The sequence below is a fragment of the Gossypium arboreum genome, chromosome 4, assembly GCF_025698485.1.
Source record: "Gossypium arboreum isolate Shixiya-1 chromosome 4, ASM2569848v2, whole genome shotgun sequence".
Taxonomy (NCBI): domain Eukaryota; kingdom Viridiplantae; phylum Streptophyta; class Magnoliopsida; order Malvales; family Malvaceae; genus Gossypium; species Gossypium arboreum.
In genome coordinates this window covers 6,787,880-6,810,586 of record NC_069073.1, presented here as the reverse complement: position 1 = coordinate 6,810,586, position 22,707 = coordinate 6,787,880, and the positions used below count along the sequence as shown (strand labels likewise).

Genomic DNA, 22,707 nt, shown 5'->3' with positions numbered 1-22,707 from the left:
TCTATTTTTCAATTTTTGCCTTACAAATTCTTCTTTTCAAATCAACTCATATTGCGAGAGGTGAGTTGAGCCTCAGGACACGTTGAGGTATTTTCAATTTTCATTTTTTTAATTTATGTTTCTAAAAAAATCAACTCATATTGCGAGAAGTGAGTTGAGCCTCAGGACACGCTGAGGTAATTTCAATTTTTGTTTGTCAAAACTCAACTCATATTGCAAGAGGTGAGTTGAGCCTCAAGACACGTTGAGGTATTTTCAATTTCTGTTTTTCAAAAAAATCAACTCATATTGTGATAGGTGAGTTGAGCCTCAGGACACGCTGAGGTAATTTCAATTTTTTTTTGTCAAAAATCAACTCATATTGCGAGAGGTGAGTTGAGCCTCAAGACACGTTGAGGTATTTTCAATTTCTGTCTTTAAAAAAAAAAATCAGCTCATATTGCGAGAGGTGAGTTGAACCTCAAGACACATTGAGGTATTTTTAATTTCTGTTTTTCAAAAAAATCAACTCATATTGCGATAGGTGAGTTGAACCTCAAAACGCTGAGGTAATTTCAATTTTTGTTTGTCAAAAATCAACTCATATTGCGAGAGGTGAGTTGAGTCTCAAGACACGTTGAGGTATTTTCAATTTCTATCTTTCAAAAAAAATCAGCTAATATTGCGAGAGGTGAGTTGAGCCTCAAGACACGTTGAGGTATTTTCAATTTCTGTCTTTCAAAAAAAATTAGCTCATATTACGAGAGGTGAGTTGAACCTCAAGACGCTGAGGTGTTTTCCATTTCTGTTCTTCAATTTCTGTGTTTAAAAAAAAATCAGCTCATATTGCAAGTGGTGAGTTGAGCCTTGACTCACACGCTGAGGTATTTTCAAATTCTGTTTTTCAAATTTTGTTTTTCCAAAAAATTAACTCATATTGCGAGAGGTGAGTTCAGCCTCAGGACACGCTGAGATATTTTCAATTTCTTTTTTTTTCAATTTATGTTTGTCAAAAAAATCAACTCATGTTGCGAGAGGTGAGTTGAGCCTCAGATCACACACCGAGGTATTTTTAATTGATTTTTTTTTCAATTTATGCTTTGCAAAAATCAACTCATATTACGAGAGGTGAGTTGAACCTCGGGTCACATACTGAGGTATTTTCAAAATCTGTTTTACAAATTTTGTTTTAAAAATTAACTCATATTGCGAGAAGTGAGTTGAGCCTTGGCTCACGTGCTGAGCTATTTTCAATTTCTGTTTTTAATGTTTAGTTTTAAAGAGTCAATTCATATTGCGAGAAATGAGTTAAGCTCAGGATCACATGCCGGGTAAAGAATAAAGACTGGAATTAATCGAAGACACAGATTTTATATCCCTAAAGTTATAGTGAAGCTAATTGAAGTTGCAGTGGAGCTGATCGATGATATCAGATCTTACCTTTCTAAAAGTTGCAGAAGAGAAGACCATAAATTTTATCTTACTAAAGCGATGGAAGAGCAGATTGAAGCTGTAGATCTTATCTTTTTCAAGTCACCTTGGAGTAAATCGAAGCTACAAGGCATATATCAAAAGATGCAGTGGATTTGATCAAGACAACAAGATACAGTGGTTTGGAAAGAGACTACCTGGATGAGAAGAGCACCAAAGAAGTCCATACTTAGTAAGACCGGGCAAAATTGGCCTTTCTTTGTGTCTTTGCTTTATTCCCGTTCCTCGATAATAAGCAAAGAGGGGCAGCTGTTGTAGGCCAATTTTAACCCATTTACATCAAAACCCAATTTAACCTTACCTAACCCACCAAAATTAAACCCAAAACCCAAAATCTTAACTACCGAAAGCCCAATTTACATCAAAACCCCAATGGCCCAAACCCTAAGCCTAAATCAAAATAAAAAACCCTAGCCCACAACCTAAACTTTTCTCAACTAAATCCTAGCCTTTGCTACCACCAACTCCACTAGCCACACTTGCTCCACCACCAACTCCACTAGCCACACTTGCTCAACCACTTACTCCACTAGCCACACTTGCTCCACCACCTATTCCATTAGCCACACTTGCTCCACCACCACTTGTACCTACAAATGAAGACATAAACAATAAAAAAATATTTTGTAAATGGCTATATAAGCCTTCTCATATTTTGTATTTAAAGGGGGAGGAAGAAGTTTTGGGGGAGAAAGTTATTGTAAAGGATTTTTGAGAGGTTTTTTTAGAGTAATCAAGGAGAAGAGTTATTGTAAAGGCTAGTTTTTGGAGAGGCTAGTTTTTTTTTTTGGAGATTAATCATATATCAAAGCAAAATAGGTTTCTTGGTCTATTCTCGTTTTAAGTTCTTTGTTTGCTTATTGTTTTCCTTTCAGTTTTATTTTGTTTCTCTTATACGAAAGTAAAAATAAAAGGAGGAAGCTTTCCCATTTTTACCGAAAAGTTTTTTTGAGGTTCGGCTCTCTGTGTCTGGTGGCACCGACGTGTGGCCGTGGCGATCCGGTGCTGTGACCTTGTGGCGAAATCACCCACTCTCTCCCTTTTTTTTGTTATTATTATATTTTTAATATTATATTATATATATATTCTTTTAATATATTAGGTATATTCTAAATTCTATATTACGTATATATATATTATACTATTTTATGTATATATCTTTAATACTATATTATTTATATATATATATATATATTTTTCTACATGTTATCTTATGTATATATTTTAATTATATTATGTATGTATTTTTACACTATATTATGTACATATTTTTTTCATACATATGTATATATTATATATATATCTTAACATTACTAGTTATATTTTCACTATTTTATGTATATACTTCAAACACTATATATAGTATATTTCTAACAATATTACTATTTATAAATATATATATATTTTACGTACATACTCTTAATATCTTTATTATGTATATATTCGTTGTTTTTATTTCACATTGGATACTATTATTACGTTTAATATATCGCATGCATTGTTATTGTTTTAATATTGTTGTCATATTTATTATTTGTTTCAATGTATTTTCAACTCGTTTATTTTGTCTCCGCCTATTTTATATCATTCAGTTGTTCATTACTTTAAAGATTTTTATTCATGTTTTTACTAATTTCAATAAATAAGGCAATGTTTCGCATTTTGGAACATCGAAGAATTGTGCCCTAACTTACGGGGTTTCGGTTCTCTTGTTGGTTCTAAATAGCTAAATATCCTTTTGAGTTTTGAAATGCACGGATTTCCAATTTAAATTAAAAGACGACCTTGTGCTCGGGAATTCATGGTATTGTGTCCTAACTTACGGGATGTGATACTCCGATATCTCGAGATAAGGAAATCTTTAAACAAATCGATTTAAGCTAATTCAAGAATTTTAAAATCAGTATTAATAGAAAAGATCGTATTTCAAGTCCCTTCTCGATTTTTAATTTTCGACATTAAGATACTAACTAATCAATTCGGTACCAATTTTTTGAGCATGTCGAGGGTGCTAATCCTTCCTCGCACGTAACCGACTCCCGAACTCATTCTCTCAAGTTTCGTAGACCAAAGGCCCTGTTTTAGTAAACTAAAATTGATTTATTAAAACAAAGGTGATCCGATCACACCTGATAAAAGATTGGTGGCGATTCCCGTTTTAATTTTCACTTTCAAACAAAGTCGATCCCGTTTTCAAAAGAATAGTTTCACAATAATAATAATAATAATAATAAAATTTTAAAATCATATAAGAGGACATAAATAAATAACAACACGATATAAATAAATAAATAAAATGTTAATAACAAGAGTAAAAAAATATATAAGAAAAATAATAATGAAAATAATATTAGTAAATAAATAGGAATAGAAATACAATAAATAAAAATATAATAATAGTAGAAATATAAGTAGCTAAATAAAAATTAGATAAATAGTAATAGTATTAGAATGACAAAATAAATATAAACAGAAACATAATAATAATAGCAATAATATATTAAATATTTAATTTGATAATAAAATAGAAAAATAAAAAAATAAATCGAACCTTAAAATAAAATTTTGGGGCGAATAAAAAATAAATAAAAGGAAATGGACCAATTTGAACATGCGAATAATAAGGAGGGACCAAAAGGGAAATAATCCCACCCTCCAAAACACACAACTTCAAGGAGGACCCAAAATGCAGTTAAAACAAATTTTAGGTCCAAAAAAGAAAATGAAAACTTAATTGCAAAACAATAAAAAAAAACAGAAACAATTAGACGAATTTAGAAAAAACAAAGAAATTGAAATGAAATGGACAAAATTCTCACGTAATTGAAAGAGAAAAGAAAATAATTTAATTCCAATGGAAATATGGAAAGAGAGAATAATCCAATTCTGAATTGAAGTAGGAATCCCAAAGTAATTCATCTAAGTCCCCCCGTTCAAAGAACAAAATACCCTTATTTATATACATGGGGTTTACTAAAAATAGCCTAACTAATTTAATAATAAAATAAAATAAAATAAAATAAAAATCTAATCTTCCTATTTTTAGCCTTTTACCAAGTCAACAAATTTTGATAACTCCTTGGCTTTCTCCATCTTTTTTTGTTTGGCCACAATTGAATGATTATCTTTCAATTTGGTCCTTTTTGGCTTGTTTTTGACCAATTGCATCCTTTGGCTTCTATTATTATTTTTTGGGGACCCAGACCAAAATTAGTCTATTACAATGCGTGCAAGTATTTATTCATATAATACATCATATTCTTATATACAAAAATTTTTGTTCTCAAAAATAATGGTTTAGACATTAACTAGAGGCATTTAATCATTAATTCTGCTAAATCAATTTATACGTATAAACAACAGGCTTTTGTGATAGTTACTCGCATTGGCAATCTAATATACAATAACCATTGAAAACTTGAGTAATAAAGTAACTAACATTAGCAAGAATTGTCTCGATTGCATAATTTGAAAGTTTTGCTCATAAACAAATCATTAAACAAATAATCTTGCAAACTACAAGTTGTGAGTTGATAACTCACATGTGATTAACTTGTAAATGCATCTACCAAAATCATATTAAAACATCCACTTGTTAGATAAACAAACCCATATTTCTTCCAGAAATGCTAGAGATTCAATCTCAATTTTTATTACTGAGGTTCTAATAATTCATATTTTCTGAGAACAAGCATCACTTAAAAAATCTTTAAAATAAAGAATCTTCAGGTTCTTTAATAAACTTCCATGTAAATTCTCATTTTGCATCATTATTATTTATCAAGATGGTATAACCGATCATGCCCACTAATTAATATATTTGGACTAGTAAACTTCTGGTTTATTATGCATGTGATTCAACAATACTAATGTAGACTTCTAATTTACTGTTCCATGTGATTTAACCATACAAATAGCTATACTAGCATTGTATTGAAGAAAACACCATATTAACTAGTTTAGAAGTAGTTATAGAAGTCATCTTTGAAGCATCCAAACATGAAACATCAAACTCAATACAATAAAATCATAGCCTAAACCATCTGCATTTGTTACAAATAAAATTTATCAATTTTTAAAATGTGCACAAACAAATATTTCATTTGTATAGACATATGTGCAGAATTAAGTGAATCATATAAACATACCATAAATGCACAACAATTAAAAGTTGGAACATAATATGAAACTATTTATTTAAATTTCAATATCAATCAACATTGATATATTAGCTCTTCTATAGCTTTCAACTAATTTTGTACTACCAAATATTTCAATAATATTGGTTGTTTTTAATACCAAATAAGATAAATACTGAGTTCTAATTTTGATCAATAATGTTGGCAATGCAGGATAATATGAGTTCGAGTGCGTTTGAAGTGTGTTTATGCTGTTATTTAAGAGTTCAGGATCATGGGTATTTTTAGGCATTGTATAAAAAAGAATCATATTTTTAATATTTTATAACTGAGTTGGTGTTGGATTAATTCGTAAAATCATATATTCCAACACGAAACCAATGTCATTTTCTAATTTAAAAATTATTAGAGTTTTAATGGGGCTAATTGCATTAATGTCCCCCAAACTATGACTTAGATTTTAAATTGATTATCAAATTTCAAAACATTTTAGTTGAATTCTCAAAGTATCAATACTGTATATATGTATCAATCATGTCATTCTCTTAAGGTTCGTTTGTTTACATGTAAAAGGTTTTATAGAAAATATTTTCTGCATTTTCCTGTGTTTGTTTCACAAAAAATAGTTTAGTCAACGGAAAATGACTAACAGGTTAAGATAAAATAAGCCTTTTTTTCCTGTAAAATGACTTACTATTTTGAAAAGCGTAAGTCATTTTTGGAAAAAAGCTCATCTATAGATAATTTTATTTTATATAAAATTAACTTAAATCAAGCTTAATATTATTATATTGATAATAAATTTTATTTTTATTTTAAAAATATTTAAAATATTATATTTTTCAATATTATTAAACATACATATTTAATTATTTATATTTATTCATATAATAAATTATTAATATAATAAATATAATTTATTATTTTAATAAATTATTTAATATTTTAATTTTATTTTAGTAATAAATTTTAAAATAATAATTTTAAATAATATTATTCACATATTATTGAAAATATTCAATATTAATATTTTAATAATAAATATTTATTACAATTATAAATATATTAATAATAAATATTTTGTAGTATAAAGGTTAAAATATGTCATAGGTTTATGTACACTTGAGATTTGTAATTTAGTTTTTGTACTTTTATTTTCAAGAATTTAGTCGCTTTACTTTTCAAATATGAAAATCAAGTCCAATTGTTGACCTCGCTAATTTTTTGTCAATTTTGTTGATATCACATTTTAAATAAAAATACTCATTTAGTAGTCATGCAATTAAAAATGACGTTGTAATGAATCTGAATTTAACATAATATTTTTAATATATGCAAAAACAATGTAAAATATAAAATTATAGATACAAATAAATTCAATTAAACAATGAAAAATAAGAAAATCTCAAAATGTATGTTTGTTTAATTGAAAACAACTTTTATGAAATATTTTAAGAAATTTACCAAACAAAAAAAAATATTTTACACAGATTTCTCCAAACACCAGAAAATATTAGTTTTTCCAGAAAAGTAAATCATTTTCCGAAAGTCATTTTCAGTGAAACAAACTAATCCTTAGTCAAATTATCAGTTTAGGCATTAAATGATAGTTTAAGGAGGATAACTCGACCCTTGACGTGTATGAAAATTTCTAGTTTAAAATTTGATGTAGTGCTTTAAACATGCTTCTTGTTAGATCCAAGCTCATATTTAATGTCCAAGATGATAGTAGGTTGATGATGAAATTTAATTGATATGATATTAATAATATTTAAATAGAATGAAATTAATTTAAGATATATAGGAAGATGTTAGATAGAATTCGAGCTGTTTAATGCTATTTATTTATTTTAGTTGAATTGAAAATTAGAGTCATGGATTCAGTTTATATTTCATGGTTTTTATTGGGAGTTTTGTGGTGTGATTCTCTTTAATGATATATAATAATATATTATTATTCAAAATTGATTTTTTTTTAAATCTTAACCCCAGCAATTGAATTTTAACTCAAATGAATTCGGTCTGGAAGTTTGAATTTTGATAATTCATAAATAGCATGATTTTAATGAATGTTGTATCAGGAGTTAAATCGTATTTCCTTCTCTATTTAAAAAATATACAAATTAATTCTAATACTTTAATTCAAAAAGCATATTGGTCATTTCTGTTAAAAATTTTATTAATTTGACTGTTAAAAACTAGCGCAACTAATGAAATAGCTAGACAGTAATATGTGAAATTTCACGTGTATTGTGTACATCATGTTATAGAGACTAATTTTCAATAGTGAAAATGGATTAAATTTTTAACAAAAGGACTAATAAATAGGAGATATAATTAAGGTTGGTTGGGGTGTGTGTTTTTTGCCCCAAAAGTTAAGGTTGTAATGGAGTTTGTTTCAGGCATTTATTTTCTTTTTAACACTAAGAAAAATTTAAAATAGGTATAAGTTGTAAATGTAATTGCTTGGAATGGTGGCAACATACCACATTAAATTGGGATTTGCAGCATGCACTACATGCAGAAGAGCATAATCCAGTTTATAGCATAGAAAAGGAATGATTATTGGAGGGGCATGCCTCCTTCAGGACCATCACTATGCTTCCTCTCTTTTCTTAGCCTTTTTAACCTAATGCTGGAGCTCTCTCCACGTGCCCTAACCTCCTTGTGTTATGATTTTGATTTTTTTCTTTTCTAATTTAGACCTGCAATTTTTTTTTTCATAAACTAATAGCACCACTATTATTTGATGTACTCTGTTGTAGAAATAATCATTTTGTTCTAAAATGTCTTCAATCAAATCTAAAACACCAAATTAAAGTTGATGGAATTGGTGAAAATTTATGTAAGTAAACCCTTAACTGCAATCAATATAATACAACTAAAAAACACATGGGAAAGTGCAGTTTAAGCTATTGTCTAAGATAATTTTATCTGTGTCCATTGAAGGAAGAGGATCAAAGTATGCAGGCAAATTACAGTGCTACAAACATTTCCCACATGCACCAGATAGTTAGAATCTAAATTTTCTTTTTAACTAGAAGATTTGATTAACGGTGCATACAAAGAAAGAAAGAAAAACCAAGGGTAGTGGATACTGGCAAGTTGGGGCCGTGAGAGTGGAGGAACCCACAGTGACAGTGAGTGGTACATATTTTCCCTTAACCAAAGAGGAGGACATAGAGTGCACAAAAATTATGAAATCACCTCTTCTTTTATTTACCATAAATGAATCACAAAGAATAGAAGGTGAGCAGGGTTCACATGGCAGTCACCTTCACTCACGTCACCACCTGCACATATTCTAATAATGTAAGAGAGAGAGAGATAGTGTCAAGCTTTTCCCATCAATAGGGTTTGAGGGTCACCAAAAACCAAACTATAATGAGAGGTCCCCAAAACCCCAGAATTTCACAAGGCTAATTATACCATGGGAGCCTATCTAGTTTTGTTTTTCTTATATATTTGGCGTAAGATGTTTTGGTATTCGATACTGGTATTGGGTGTGGACTAAATCTAAAGTTGAGGTGGATTGAATACTCAATCAAAGATTTAATTCAACTTATGTTAGTGTTATTGATGGAGTAGATTGAATGATATGCCAAAGTATGGGGGTGTGATTGAAGAGAATGGTGGTAGTGAGTTTCCAAAATACCCTTTACCATCATCATCCATCACCTATCTCTTTTTTCCTATACAAGAAGGAAATGGACGGTTAATGGAATCTCAAAGTGAACATCAACCATCCTTCTTTAGCATCATCCCTTTCTCTTTCTCTCTCTCTTTCTATTTTTCCAATACAAATTCACCTAAGAAAATTATGTACTTTCATAAATACGTATATAGCTTGCTTTAGAGAGAGAGAAAGAGAGAATACGTATATAGCTTGCTTTAGAGAGAGAGAAAGAGAGAGAGAGAGAGAGATTTCTACTAAAGCAAAAGCAAATAAAAAAAATGAAAAAACCTTGTGTTGGGTGATTGTTAAAGGGTCAATTTTGTGTCTATAAATGTCTATCTGGTAAAGCAGAAAACTGCCTTTTTTTTGCAACACAAAACTGTAGCTCTACTTAACCTATATTCATCAAAAGAAGGAGAAGAGTTGGAATTCAAGAGCTTAGCCTTTCTCATAGTTCAATTCCTTGCCAGGTTAGAGCCCCTTGTGGTGTGTTTTTGTTTTGTTTTTGGTATTGTTCATCAATTCCTTTTTTGCTTGTTTTTTCAGCTTTGAACAATGGAGTTCCCTAATCTAGACCCAGAAAGCTCTTCCCAGAAAAAAATGGGAAGAGGCAAAATCGAGATTAAGCGGATCGAGAACACCACTAATCGACAAGTTACCTTCTGCAAGCGCCGCAATGGACTGCTCAAAAAGGCCTATGAATTATCTGTTCTTTGTGATGCTGAGGTGGCTCTCATAGTCTTCTCCAGCCGTGGCCGTCTCTATGAATATGCTAACAACAGGTTTCACTTTTCTTCTTCTTCTATGTTCTGCAAATTTGTTTGATCTTTTTCATTCCATTAAAGATAACCTTTTTTATGAACTTTTTGTTGTGCAATAAAGCATAAAACATTTAAGACTTCCAACATTTACTTCTATAAACCTTTGATTATGGGTTGTTCTTCCTTTTCTTGTATGTTCTCTCTAATTTGTTTGGTAGCCATGCAGATGATTTCAAGTAAATATAGCCCTAGTTTAAACTTTAGGGTTGTAAAGATATATATATTTATATATATAGCAGTGATTGGTGAAGCTGAAAGCAGACTCTCTTTCCTAAATTCCTACCCTTCTCTTTTCCCCTCTCTCTCTCTCTCTCTCACCACATGTCATCTATCATCTATCACACCTTGCAGAAAAGTTTGCTAAAACAAAACTGTGTCATGCCCTCATTAGCTCACTCTTTTAGATTATGGAATATAAAACAGATGTTTAAAACCCCAGATTTGTTTTGTATAGATTAGTCATTTTTTGTCCCTTTTGTTTCACACTTTCAATCCGATGATGACAAAGTTTCAAGATAATAGGTCTAATGGATGTGTGACAAAAACTCCAGTCAAAATCAGATATTAGATTAGGGTTTTTTCCCCTAAATGGGTTGTTTCACTCAACAAACCTAAAGTTGGCCTGTCATAGACTAATTGGATACCTGGAAATTTTGTCTCCTTCTCTACCCATTAATCTTCTTATCAGCTTTCTTAGATTTGAAGAGATTAGGGTTTTCTAAAAAAAAGCTGAGATGGGAATCTAAAACAAATTTCTTTGACACAAATTGAAAAGGAATCCTAGCATAAGTCAAGGGTTTCCTTTTCTTTATCTACAGCTTAGCTGTGTTTCCCATAAGAATCTTTTTTGATTTTCTTTCCTTCTTATATCATTGTTTGCTGTCCCTTTTCTCTTTAATCTTTTAATCTCAAACTTTTCTAGTTAATTTCATTGCTTCCCTTCCATCCCTCACTTTCTCTGTTAAAAGAGGGGAGTTTTCATTGATTGATACATATCAAAATGATCATCTAAATTGTCACATTTAGACTACACAACCAACAAATCCTATAGAATACCAACAAAAACTGAAGTATATTTGTTCTATTATATAATATGTAGGGTAAAATAGTAAAGAAAGGAGAAAATTCTAATAGCTAGCCTAGCAATACGTGAGAAAAGACGGATAGAAGCAAAGGGTACGAACCAATGGGATTCTCTGCATGCACTTTCTTGGAGCCTGTAGCATTTGCCATTGCCTGCACCTGCAACTGCAACTGCAGCTGCTTAAATTTTCACTCAACATTTCATAGTTTTCATGCCTTATTTAATAGTAACCCCAGAGTTAAAAAGGAAGGATAATAATATTATTAATAAAGGGGGTTGTTTTCTTGCTGGGGTTAAAATCTCGGGGTATTTCAAGAGAGAGAGGTCATTACATGTTGTGGAATGGGGTAAAAAGCAACTCACATTTTTCATAAATGATAAAAACACATAAAAAAGTAAAAGGAAAAGGATCACAACCAATCATATCGAGGGATCTTGTACCAGAGTGGCAGAGGTAACCAATGAAAAGCTCGACAAATTTAAGGAAACAGCTAGCTGCCTCCCTTCTCAATCACATACAACACTTTTTGCTTTACTTTTTAGACTGCAGTATTTTTACCTACTGCTGCTTCACCTTGCCTAATGCATTTTTTTTTTAATTAAACAAATAGTTTTAGGGTATGTTATGCTTCTTTATTTGCATTATTTAAAAGGAAAGGAAAGAAAGTTTTTAATTTATAAAATGTTTATTTCATTGTTAATTATGAATGCTTATAAATGATTTCGTTATTATATCTTATTTTGCAAGCAACCAAATATCAAAAGCAACTCCTTTCCTTTCCTTTTCACTCTTTTACCAGGCTTCATTAATTTTGCAAACAAGAGATTTCTTTTTTTGTTAATCTTCTTTCCCCCTTTACTGTTTATCTAATGTCGAAATGTATGCTAGAATCTGTTAATTGCATATAATATCAAGCATTCTTTTTAAGTAGAAAAGTGAAAAGAAATTACAGTTCATTTATTTTATTAGGTTTTGGGGTTTTGGCTAATTTAGCATTGTTGTTTCTGTTTAAAATTGCCTTTTAAAAGTTACGATCGGGAAAAGTGTAATGGAAAAAGGTGGTCTATTAATTTCGGACTGTCAAAATTATTTTTAAAAGTTAAAACATAATATTAGAAAGCAAAAATAATCCATCTTATAATAATAAATATTAATTTCATCCCATGAATACAATTCAAAATTTTAGAAGAAATATAATTACTATTAAATTGATTAATTTAAATGATATTTAAGTAAGTTAATTTAAGAATATAAATAATATAATAACTATTACCATTACTTGATAAATTACTATTAAATTCATGCATCTATGTAATTTAAATATGACCAAAATAACACATCATAACATATCAAAGTTTAAAGTGAACTCATTAAACTACAAGCAATAACATCCCTTGTAGCTTCCATGCATTTCACAACAAGTGAAAATGCATTCATCATTGTCCCAACATGTAAAAAAGAGATAATAAACATTCATCATTGTGTGAAAGTAAAGAAAGCAAGCAAACATATATAAACCGTCAAACGTCATCAAACATAGGTGACACTTATAAATGTCCAATGCAAACTAATATTCGAACATAACAATTGAAAATAAAAGAAACTTAGCGAGATTTGATAATGCATATCTTATGACCCAAGAAGGCTAGCAAATTTAGAACTCTCCCCTGTTTCAATCTTAAGCCACCAAACTCTTATCTCATGAGATATGGATAAAAACACAATTGCTTATCCTTATTGACCAATAACTTCTGCGAAAAAATGTATAGTGGATTTGGGAAAAACTTTTTTGGGGGTTCGAAATTATATTGTATATTTTTATAATAGTAAAAATGTAATTTTACTATTTTAATAGCCTATATCTTTATAATTTTTAAAGAATTAAATCAATTTTTTATCATTTTGAGGGGCAAAAGTACAATTTAACCATTATTATTTTAAAATTTATAAATTATAAAAGGGCCTAAATGAAAAAAAAATTATTTTAGGGGGCCGAGTCCCTTGCCATCCGCCCCTCTGGCTTCGCCACTGAATTTACTAGCTTTTGGAACTTCCTCCAACAAGCTAACAAGCACTTTGATAACTTATCGTATGCCACATGGATCATTCATAGGAGTTAGGCTCAATGTAGCTTGACTCATATTGTCAGCAGCATTGCATAGTATATTAATTTGGCTATATAACTTGACAACCCCTCTTGCATTTGAGGGTTTTTTACAAGCCTTAATATGGGAAGATTCCACCTACATGGATTTTCTTTTTTGACGTATATCAAGAACATGTTGTTCAGGCTCAAGTGGCCTATCATGAATTTTCTTCTTCATTTTTTTAGGTGTCTCATTGTATTCATCCTCAAATAAATCGCTAAGGAATAGGCATGAAGAAGGTCTCCATGCTTTGCAATCAATTGCAATTATCCTCATGAACATGTGGTCTAAATTTCCTTCTAATCCAGGATCAGAGCTTGCAACTCTAAATTTTAGAGGTTTTAAGGACAACCTATATATAAAATAATGGTTTAATACAAATGAGAAAACCTTATAAATAAGAGAAATAATAATTACACAGAAAAAAAAATAAAAGTAATGTACCTTTAGCCTACTCTTTCACCAATCTTTTAGGCATCAACTGTTCTTTTTATAGGATTTTACCCTAAACTAATATATTTCTCTTTAAACTTTTTCCATTCTTTTTTCAATAAGCCATCCCTATTTTTTAATTATTTTTGTGTACAAGTCTTACTCGTTTCATTATCAAATTTGGCAACAATTCTTAGTTACCTTTCTCTTTTGAAATGAGTACCGAGTTTATTGTCATTACTTATCTCCTTAATACAACGATCACAAAATATTATTGTCAACCTCCTATCTCATATTGCTTTTGCCTTTTCACCTTTTGATATTTTACTTGCTTCAACAAACATAACACTTTTCATCTATCACAATAAAATGGCTTCAAATTTCACTTCTTTTGAGCTAGTGATAAATATCAACAAGAATAGATAGGGTCTATAAAGACCCGTCGTTGATGAATGGTATATGCAAGAATAATATTTTTTTTTCGAGAAATATACATTATTTTATCTACATTCTTTCATTTGGCTTCTTAATTTATTTTCTTTCTGTTTGCCTATTTTATTATTTAAAAAATTATTGAATAAATATATATTTATAAGTAAAATTTAATAAAATGATTAAAAATTCAAATTTATAAGAAGACAAAACCTTGAAAGTGCACTTAATTAACCCACATGTAAATACGGTTTATAGTTAACATCAAAATATATTATGCTTTAATTTTTCATTAATTCATTATATATATATATATATATATATATATATATAAGTAGCCTTCAAGTTGAGCATGTTGCTCAATCTTGGGCTTCGAGGACCCCACATATCTATAAAACTAAAACACAATAGATTGCTAAAAAAAAAAAAAAAAAAAGAAGTAAAAAAAGCAATGATATTTGGCTAAGTACTGCATGCACAAAGCAAAGCCAAAAAATGTAGGTAGGTTTATTGTTTTTACAGTAATAGAGCTTCATTGATACCAAACTACACAGTGCATCTGCTAAACCCTTACATATTCAAGATACAAAAAAAAAAAAATTGAAGGATGAGCAAAGCATACCAAACAGCTCTGCAATCTTGGTTTAACAAACCAAGAAATAGCAACAAATTTAACTCATACTGACCTTGAACAATTGCTCTGCAATTTTGATATAGCAAAAGGGTCTGAAAGTTTCAAAATGGCAGCAGCAGCTGGAATCATGATATAACCTTCCATTACTTCATTTGTACTTGGGTAGATAGAAATGATTTAATAAGGTGATATCACCCCAAAACCAAAACCCAAATGCACCCAGCACTTCTTGAAAGTGCTTTTGGTTGCAAAAGCAATTTGTTTGGGATTGCTTTTACAGTGCACCTCAACTGCAATCTCAAATGAGTTCCGACAAATATTAAATTATTTAAATATAATGTATTGTTATATTAAATTATTTAAATATCATTTATTATTATATTTTAATTTTTTAATATTTTATATCATTAATTTTACAAATAATTTATATTAATTACTTAAAAGTATTAAAATTTTATATATCATGTATCATTATATTAAATTGTTTAAATATTATTAATTCTTTTTGCTTTCCAATATTATGGAAATAGACATTAACTTTTACCATAATTTTTTTACAATAACACGAAACACTTGAAATTAATAAATCACACTTTTCAATCGCATTTTTCGTAAAATCCTTGTAGCACCCCAAACCCGGCCCAGACGTTATGGCCGGATCCGACATGCCACATCGAAACATTCAAAACATTTCCGATCCAGAAAGAAAACTTACTGAGTGTTTTAAAAGATGATTTCATTATAGGTTAAAGTGAATGGAAGTCATGCACCGGTAGGAAACCGGAAAGAGGAGGTGAGTCCATCGACCGCTTAAGTACCAAACTCCTTCGGATCCAATCCTAGACATGCAAACCGCCATTGCCATACCTTAACGTCATGTATATTTCTAGGAAACCGATTTGATTAAGTCCTTTTTAGGAAAAGTGATTAATTTTGGAAAATATCTTCATTGCGGAAGCTTTGCTTGTTTTCGTGTTATTTTGAAATCAATTACTGTTTTTGAAAACGCGCCCTAAAGCTATCTAATTTCAACATTTAAAATATAAATATTACCTATCTTAATAAAACATATAAAAACCATCAAAAATAAATAAGCGGCCTTATTACATTTAAAAGCCCAAAACCTCAAACGTAATTAAAAGGATGTCCAGTTCACCAGAAGAAAATCAAACTTTCAAAACGGGTGGCCACTCCGAATTCCCTCACAGCTCGAAGCCCACTATGGTTGGGGATTTCCTGCGTGGATGAAAATAAAAGGGGTGAGTTTGGGGAAACTCAGTGTGTAAGGAAAACCCATTCAAAGCCCAAGTCAGCTCAAGCCTATTGGGCCTAAGCTCATTCAGGTAACAGTGGTACTAGACCAGAGCCCTTTTCAGATTACAATAAACTGGACCTTAGCCCCTTATTTAGATAACAGTATGGCCCGTAGGCCCATTTCAAAATACATGCAACATCAGTAAACATATGCACGCCCATTTGGGGAGACTACTCAACCCACCAATCACTACACTCCACCCGTACCAGCCATACACTCCATGTGGGGATAGCTCAACCCACCCAAATTTAACACTCCATTTTGACCTTGCTTTGCTCGCCAGTTAACAATAAATTGAGACAAAGCCTCTAAATGCGTGGACAAGCCACTTTCAGACTTCTTCCGTCAATATCCCAATCCCATGCATCGATAATAACAACATGGCATGCAAGAAATAACAACGATCAAAGATGCATTTAGGTCAATTTAACCCTATGGGTATTTGGTAATTTATCTCCTAGGGGTAAAACTGTAAATTTCCACTTTTAAAGGTATTTCAAGAATTTATCTATTTTAGGGTTTTCATGCATATTCCTACTTTTTACGTACTAACGAATCACGTGCGAGGGTTCTTACGAATTGGGCCGTTGGCCCATCATTCCAATTTTGGCCCATTAAGCCCAAAAATATCGAGGGCACGAAATCACGTGCTTTGCAGTCCAAATTTTGCAGCTTACCAAAAACATTAATCGATTTACCTCACGAGCATTCGCACACTCATAAATCTACAAAATACCGGTTTTCGGCATTTCGGCTTTTCAACTTTTGTCGATCCAGACTAAGAAAGAGGGTGTTAATTACACACTGCTTTGCGACGATATCTTGTGAGATCCACACACGAACGCCTACAATTGGATTACTAACACATTAATCTAACTATTCAAATACGAACTACGATTAACCCCTTACAATATTCGGCCAACCACACCTACAGATCATAGTAAGCTTATAAGAAAACAATAAGTAACTCATTAACAAATTTTTGTCAATGTTTACAACATAATCATAATTTCACTGCAAGCTGTCTTCCTGAGCAACAGTCACTAAATTATTTATAACTGGAGCTACGAAACTCCAAATCAAGTGCCGTTAATTTTTCCTGAAAATAGACTCATATATCTTCTATCCATAAAATTTTCAGAATTTTTGGTATGGCCAATCAATACCAGATTTTTCTTAAAGTTTCCCATGTTTCACTGTTTGACTAATCTGACAACTCTTCATTACGAATCAAATTTCTCATTGTACAGAATTCAAAATATTTTCTCGTTTATTCCATTTGGAACTAGACTCATTAAGCTTTAATTACATAATTTATGCAGCTTCTAACTCATCTCCCACAATTTATGGTGATTTTCCAAAGTCACGTTACTGCTGCTATCCCAAGCAGATTTATTACCAAATCACTCTTTCACACCTAACTTGCATGCTTGTTATTTAAACATGTATATCACCAATCAATCATCACATATCTATGATTTTACTTAAGTATAATCTCCATTTCATCATTTTAAAGCACAACATGCTAGCTGATTTTTCCCTTTAACATCTAAGGCACATGCATGCTCATTTGTTTGGCTCAACTTCACCTATCTTCCATTTTTCATCAAAAGAACATGAAACAACAACCATTTCCTTCATTTTAATTCATGACTAAATGCTCACAACACAACTAAAAACCAAAATATGCTTCAAGAGTTAAGGTAGAATCAAGAAGAACTCATGAACATCAATATAAAAGCAAACTACCATGAACTTACCTTCAATTTTCTTCCCCAAGTGACCGAACATTCAAGAGCTTTCTCCTCTCCTTTCTCTTCTCTAACTTTAGGATATGATGAACAAAGATGGACAAAACTTTGTTCTTTTCACCCCTTTTTCTTTTAATAAAATTTCATATTTCATCCATTTAATTCTTTAATACAAAAGACATGAAATGCCCATCATGGAACATTTACCTAAACCATTATCATGGAACATCTACTTAACCCATTATCATGGAATATTTACCTAATTCATTATCATGGAACATTTACCTAATCCATTATCAATTTGTACCATGAATTATGGATATCAAGTGCTCATATTGTCTACAACAACATGATGGCTGGCCACTTCATGTAAAATTGGAGGTTTGTCATGCAAATCCTCCTATTTTGCACTCCTATTTATTTGGCCACTTCAATTTAGCCTATAGCATTTTCAAACATTTTCACATAGGTTCTATTTCATAATTTCACTCACAAATGACAAAATCAAAGCATGAAATTTTGCCAACATTCATAGAATTCCCGAAAATTGGGGCGTTACAATCCTTTTTTCAACTGCGACAGGAACGAAGAATTAGCTCTGAATTAAGTTCATTTGGTAGGAAAGAAAACATGAAAAAATTTATTTTCTATTCTAATGCATAAAAAATAAATTATTTCAAATTGGAATGATAAGGAAAAAGAAATGAGAGGTAGGTGTGCATGTTCAAAATTATGCATTTTACGAAGACTTTATTTTTTTTCTCTTATTTTTTAACTCTACCAGATAATAAATAATTTTTTTTTTCAAATTTCCATCCTTCCTACTAAGCCAATGAAAAGAAAATTTAATAATTCTTTTGATTTTTCTACTTTCAGTTTTTTTATTCTATCTAGCAATGTATTTAATTAATTCATTTTCATTTAATCAATTTACGTTTAGAAAAATTATAAAGTTTTGGCTTTCAACTTGCTACATTTTCTAAAATAAATATTAACTATTTTTTTGTTTTTGTTATATTGGTGGTCTATTTTAGTTACTGTGTTCATAGGTCGGGTCGGATTAAATCTAATTATGATATTAATTTTATATTTGTCCAAGTTCGGCTTGGCTTGAAATATGAAATTAAAATTTTGTCTAAAGTCGCCTATATTTGCAAAAAAAATAATTCAAGCCTATTTTAGGCTTCCCTCATATTATTTTAAATTTTTTAAAAATATTTATATTATTTTAATTTAATAATTAATAATTGTTTTTATTTTTATTTGTTAAAATTTTTATATAATCATCTTAGCATTATTTTAATGTTTATATTAGAGTAGTATTATATATTTAATATAGATTTATTTTTTGTGTTATAAATTACATAATATTAAAAATAACATAATATAATTTATTATAAACTTAAAAATAGGCCTAGTTGGGCTTTGAATGTTCAAGTCCGAGCTCAATCCATATTTCAGATCTAATTTTTTTACTCAAATCCTGATAGACCTTTGGACCTAAACGGATAACTTTACTCATGAAGAGATTTAATAGTATGCCTTATTTCTTTTAATAAGTTTTTTTGGTTACTATATTAAATATTTGCCACTTAATTAATATGTCAGCCGGCGGAAAAGGGTGTGATAATTTCATTGTATAATTTTTTTCCGAAGATGGTTTCTCATTTTTTAAAGAAAATTTTAGGGACATGATGCCACATTTGGTATTTATTCATTTATAAAATGTTTAATGTAGTAATAATACCTTGAAAATATCTAATGTGGTATTTGAACTATCAATATATATTTTGTTAGGGCATTTATATTTTCGTAAAATGTCCAATGTGGTACATGTATTTTGAAAATGTCCAAAACGACACCTAAATTATCATTATATGTTTTATTATGATACATGGTATTAACACTATTATTGAATTGCTAAACTAGCCAATGAAAATTTAACACGTAAATTTTTTTTAAATCATCAAATCCACATGGATAATTGTTTTATGTGAAAACTAAATAAAACAAAATAAATTAAGTTAAAAAATAACTAAACATATGGTTAATAAAAAATACACTTTCATGGATAATAATTTTAAAAAATAAATTAAAAGTATATTTTCAAATGGAAAACTCTTTATTTAGTTTTTTTATCAATTATTTATTTATTTTTGTTTTATTTAGTTTTTCATATAATGTTATATATATTATCAATGTAATAATTTGGGAAAAAAATTCTTCTTGTCAAAATTTTCATGGGCTGGTTTAGCAATTCAATAACGAAGTCAACATTAGGTACCATAATAAAACACATTTTGATAATTCATGTATCACATTTGACATTTTATAAAAGTAGAGGTATCATAATAAAACACATAGACAGTTCATGTAAAGTATTATAGTGTATATTTTCAAAGTAGAAGTACTATATTAGACATTTTATGCAAATACACATTGTTTTGATTATATTGATATTTCAAACTTATAAGATTTTCTTTTTATTTAACAAAAAGATTATATTGTGTGAATGATCTAATTATACAAACTATTATGATGTTTTGTGTAACATTGAAGCTTATAAAAAGCTCATTCTGAAGTGCTTTTCCATCTGACCTCTCCCAAATGATGTGTTATAACATTTAAGAAAACACCCTAATTTTAATATTGCATTATTAACTTATGGCTTTGTCTATGTATTCAAGAAGAGGCCTTCACATTTTCCTAAGATAGGGTAGTTGAAGTTATGTAGACTGTTGTGTGCTGCAATTATGTAGTATAAGAAACCTCGGTTTAAAAGTAGTTTCCACTTGTAAAAATGGCATTTTCAATTGACTACTACTTGGCATTCAAACAACTGGAACTATTGCTTGCAGTGTGAGAGCAACAATTGAGAGATACAAGAAAGCATGCTCAGATGCAACAACTCCAGGGTCTGTGGCTGAAGCCAACATTCAGGCAAGTCCATATTACCTGATTTACTAAATCATTGGCTATCACTTGGTAGGGCATGAGAGGATCCTATTCCACTTGGTTTTTGTGTCGTTTTCTCATTCTCTTAACTCACTCTTCTTTCTCTTTATATTATATGATACTAATGTTATAAAAATTACCTCAGTTCTACCAGCAAGAAGCAACCAAACTCCGACGACAAATTCGTGATGTTCAGAACATGAACAGGTCTCCTATCAATTTCTCTTCTTCTTCCTACACTCTATATCTATATCTATATACGAATGATGTTTGTTGCAGGCATATCCTTGGAGAGGCTCTGAGCTCATTGACCTTTAAGGAACTCAAGAACCTTGAAGGCAGGCTGGAGAAAGGCATTTGTAGAATCAGATCCAAAAAGGTTTTTGTTTTGGTGTATATTAAAATCTTTCATTCTTTCCTTCCATCTTAATCTCTTTGTTTGTTTATTATATGGAATAAAATATGGTTATTCACTCAACACATTCTCCAACTCTACCAGAACGAATTACTGTTTGCAGAAATTGGATTCATGCAAAAGAGGGTAAACTTTCATCCCTACTTGGTCTATTTATTTATAGGCTAGTTAACTCAAAACCCGGTATATAGCTGGTTTAGAAGCAATCTTGAGTATGTTAATTCATCCATCATTAGCTTGAAAAAGAAAAAAGAGGATTGTATACATTGATATCCTCAAACCCCATTGTAGTTTCATCTTCAGAATCTTTAATTTGTTAGACACTATACAAGATATAAGTGATAGCATAAAAGTCGTCGTCTTAATTATTAACAGCTGTAAAATGGGTATATAATTTCTAGGAAGTTGAACTGCAGAACGATAACATGTACCTGCGAGCAAAAGTAAGCCTCTCTGCCTAATGAATTTCAACTATAGATGGAGATGTTGGGTGTTGATCATGATTAAAATAGATGCATGGATGTATGGATGCAGATAGCTGAAAATGAAAGAGCGCAACAACAATCAAACCAGCTGATACAAGCAGCCTCCTCCTACAATCGCAACTTTCTGCCAGTAAACCTGCTGGAACCCAGTAATAATGATTACTCCAACCAAGACCAAACTCCTCTTCAACTTGTATAAGCTTCTCTCTTCCACCTCCATCTATTCAAGGTTAGAACCCATTTTAATTATTTGCTTAAAATTAAGCACTTTGGAAGAGGATGGTATATGGAACAACTACTTGAAAAGCTCCCTATAAACATATGAGTTTTGTTATTAGTATTAGCAAGTGCATGTATGTAGTCACAATGCTGAATATTTGCACTAAACAGTCCCTGCCAATTAATGCATATAAATTAAGTTGAAAAGGCTATAAACTTTGAAGAATTAAACAGTCACTTGCTCATTTTCCATATTCATAATTAATATTCTCACATTATTATGCATATATATATTTCTTTCTCTGCTTATTATTTATTTTTACTTTTTGGTGCAGCTGACATGCAAGCAGCAGCCTCTAATATTCTACCAACTTTATCTCTGGTTAAGCATATATATATATATCTTATAAGCCATGCAAGTATATATATATATATATATATTTATATATGGTTTATAAACAGTTGAAAGCGTAGTTGTTGATTGTGATGAATGTAAGGAACTTAGGTTTCAGTACTGGACTCCTTTTTAACTGTTATATTGCAGGAAAGGTTTATTTTTGTATTATATATGTTTCTTAAAACTCTACATATAGTTTTCATCCCTTCTCTCAACTACTTTGGATATATTTGTTCAATTCAATAACTAGATAGATGGAGCAGTTGCCTTTTGATTTCAGCTTTTATTTTTTAAACACTTATCAAATTTTTAACCTTATTTATGGAGTTTATGG

General features: G+C 30.3%; 1 protein-coding gene across 3 annotated transcripts; it reads left to right on the top strand.

Annotated features, from left to right (window-relative positions):
* Nucleotides 1-9,463: 9,463 nt before the first annotated feature.
* LOC108450334 (agamous-like MADS-box protein MADS1) lies at nucleotides 9,464-22,541 on the top strand. 3 transcript variants are annotated; one of them, XM_017747902.2, is made up of 9 exons: nucleotides 9,464-9,755; nucleotides 9,832-10,067; nucleotides 20,761-20,842; nucleotides 21,003-21,064; nucleotides 21,137-21,236; nucleotides 21,357-21,398; nucleotides 21,674-21,715; nucleotides 21,807-21,986; nucleotides 22,312-22,541. In XM_017747902.2, exons 2-8 carry the CDS (start codon nucleotides 9,841-9,843, stop codon nucleotides 21,954-21,956), a joined length of 705 nt encoding a protein of 234 aa, XP_017603391.1. In that variant the 5' UTR covers nucleotides 9,464-9,755; nucleotides 9,832-9,840; the 3' UTR covers nucleotides 21,957-21,986; nucleotides 22,312-22,541. The 3 variants fall into 3 exon arrangements, with proteins under 3 accessions (XP_017603391.1, XP_052882942.1, XP_052882943.1); XM_053026982.1 differs by lacking the exon at nucleotides 21,357-21,398; XM_053026983.1 differs by lacking the exons at nucleotides 21,357-21,398; nucleotides 21,674-21,715 and having other exon boundaries at nucleotides 9,465-9,755.
* The last annotated feature ends 166 nt before the right edge of the window (nucleotides 22,542-22,707 follow it).

Coding starts and splice junctions, on each gene's coding strand:
- LOC108450334 (XM_017747902.2), top strand. CDS start 9,841: ATGGAGTTCCCTAATCTAGACCCAGAAAGCTCTTCCCAGAAAAAAATG. Junction 20,843..21,002: donor TGGCTGAAGCCAACATTCAG/GCAAGTCCATAT, acceptor AAATTACCTCAG/TTCTACCAGCAAGAAGCAAC. Junction 21,237..21,356: donor GTAGAATCAGATCCAAAAAG/GTTTTTGTTTTG, acceptor CAACTCTACCAG/AACGAATTACTGTTTGCAGA.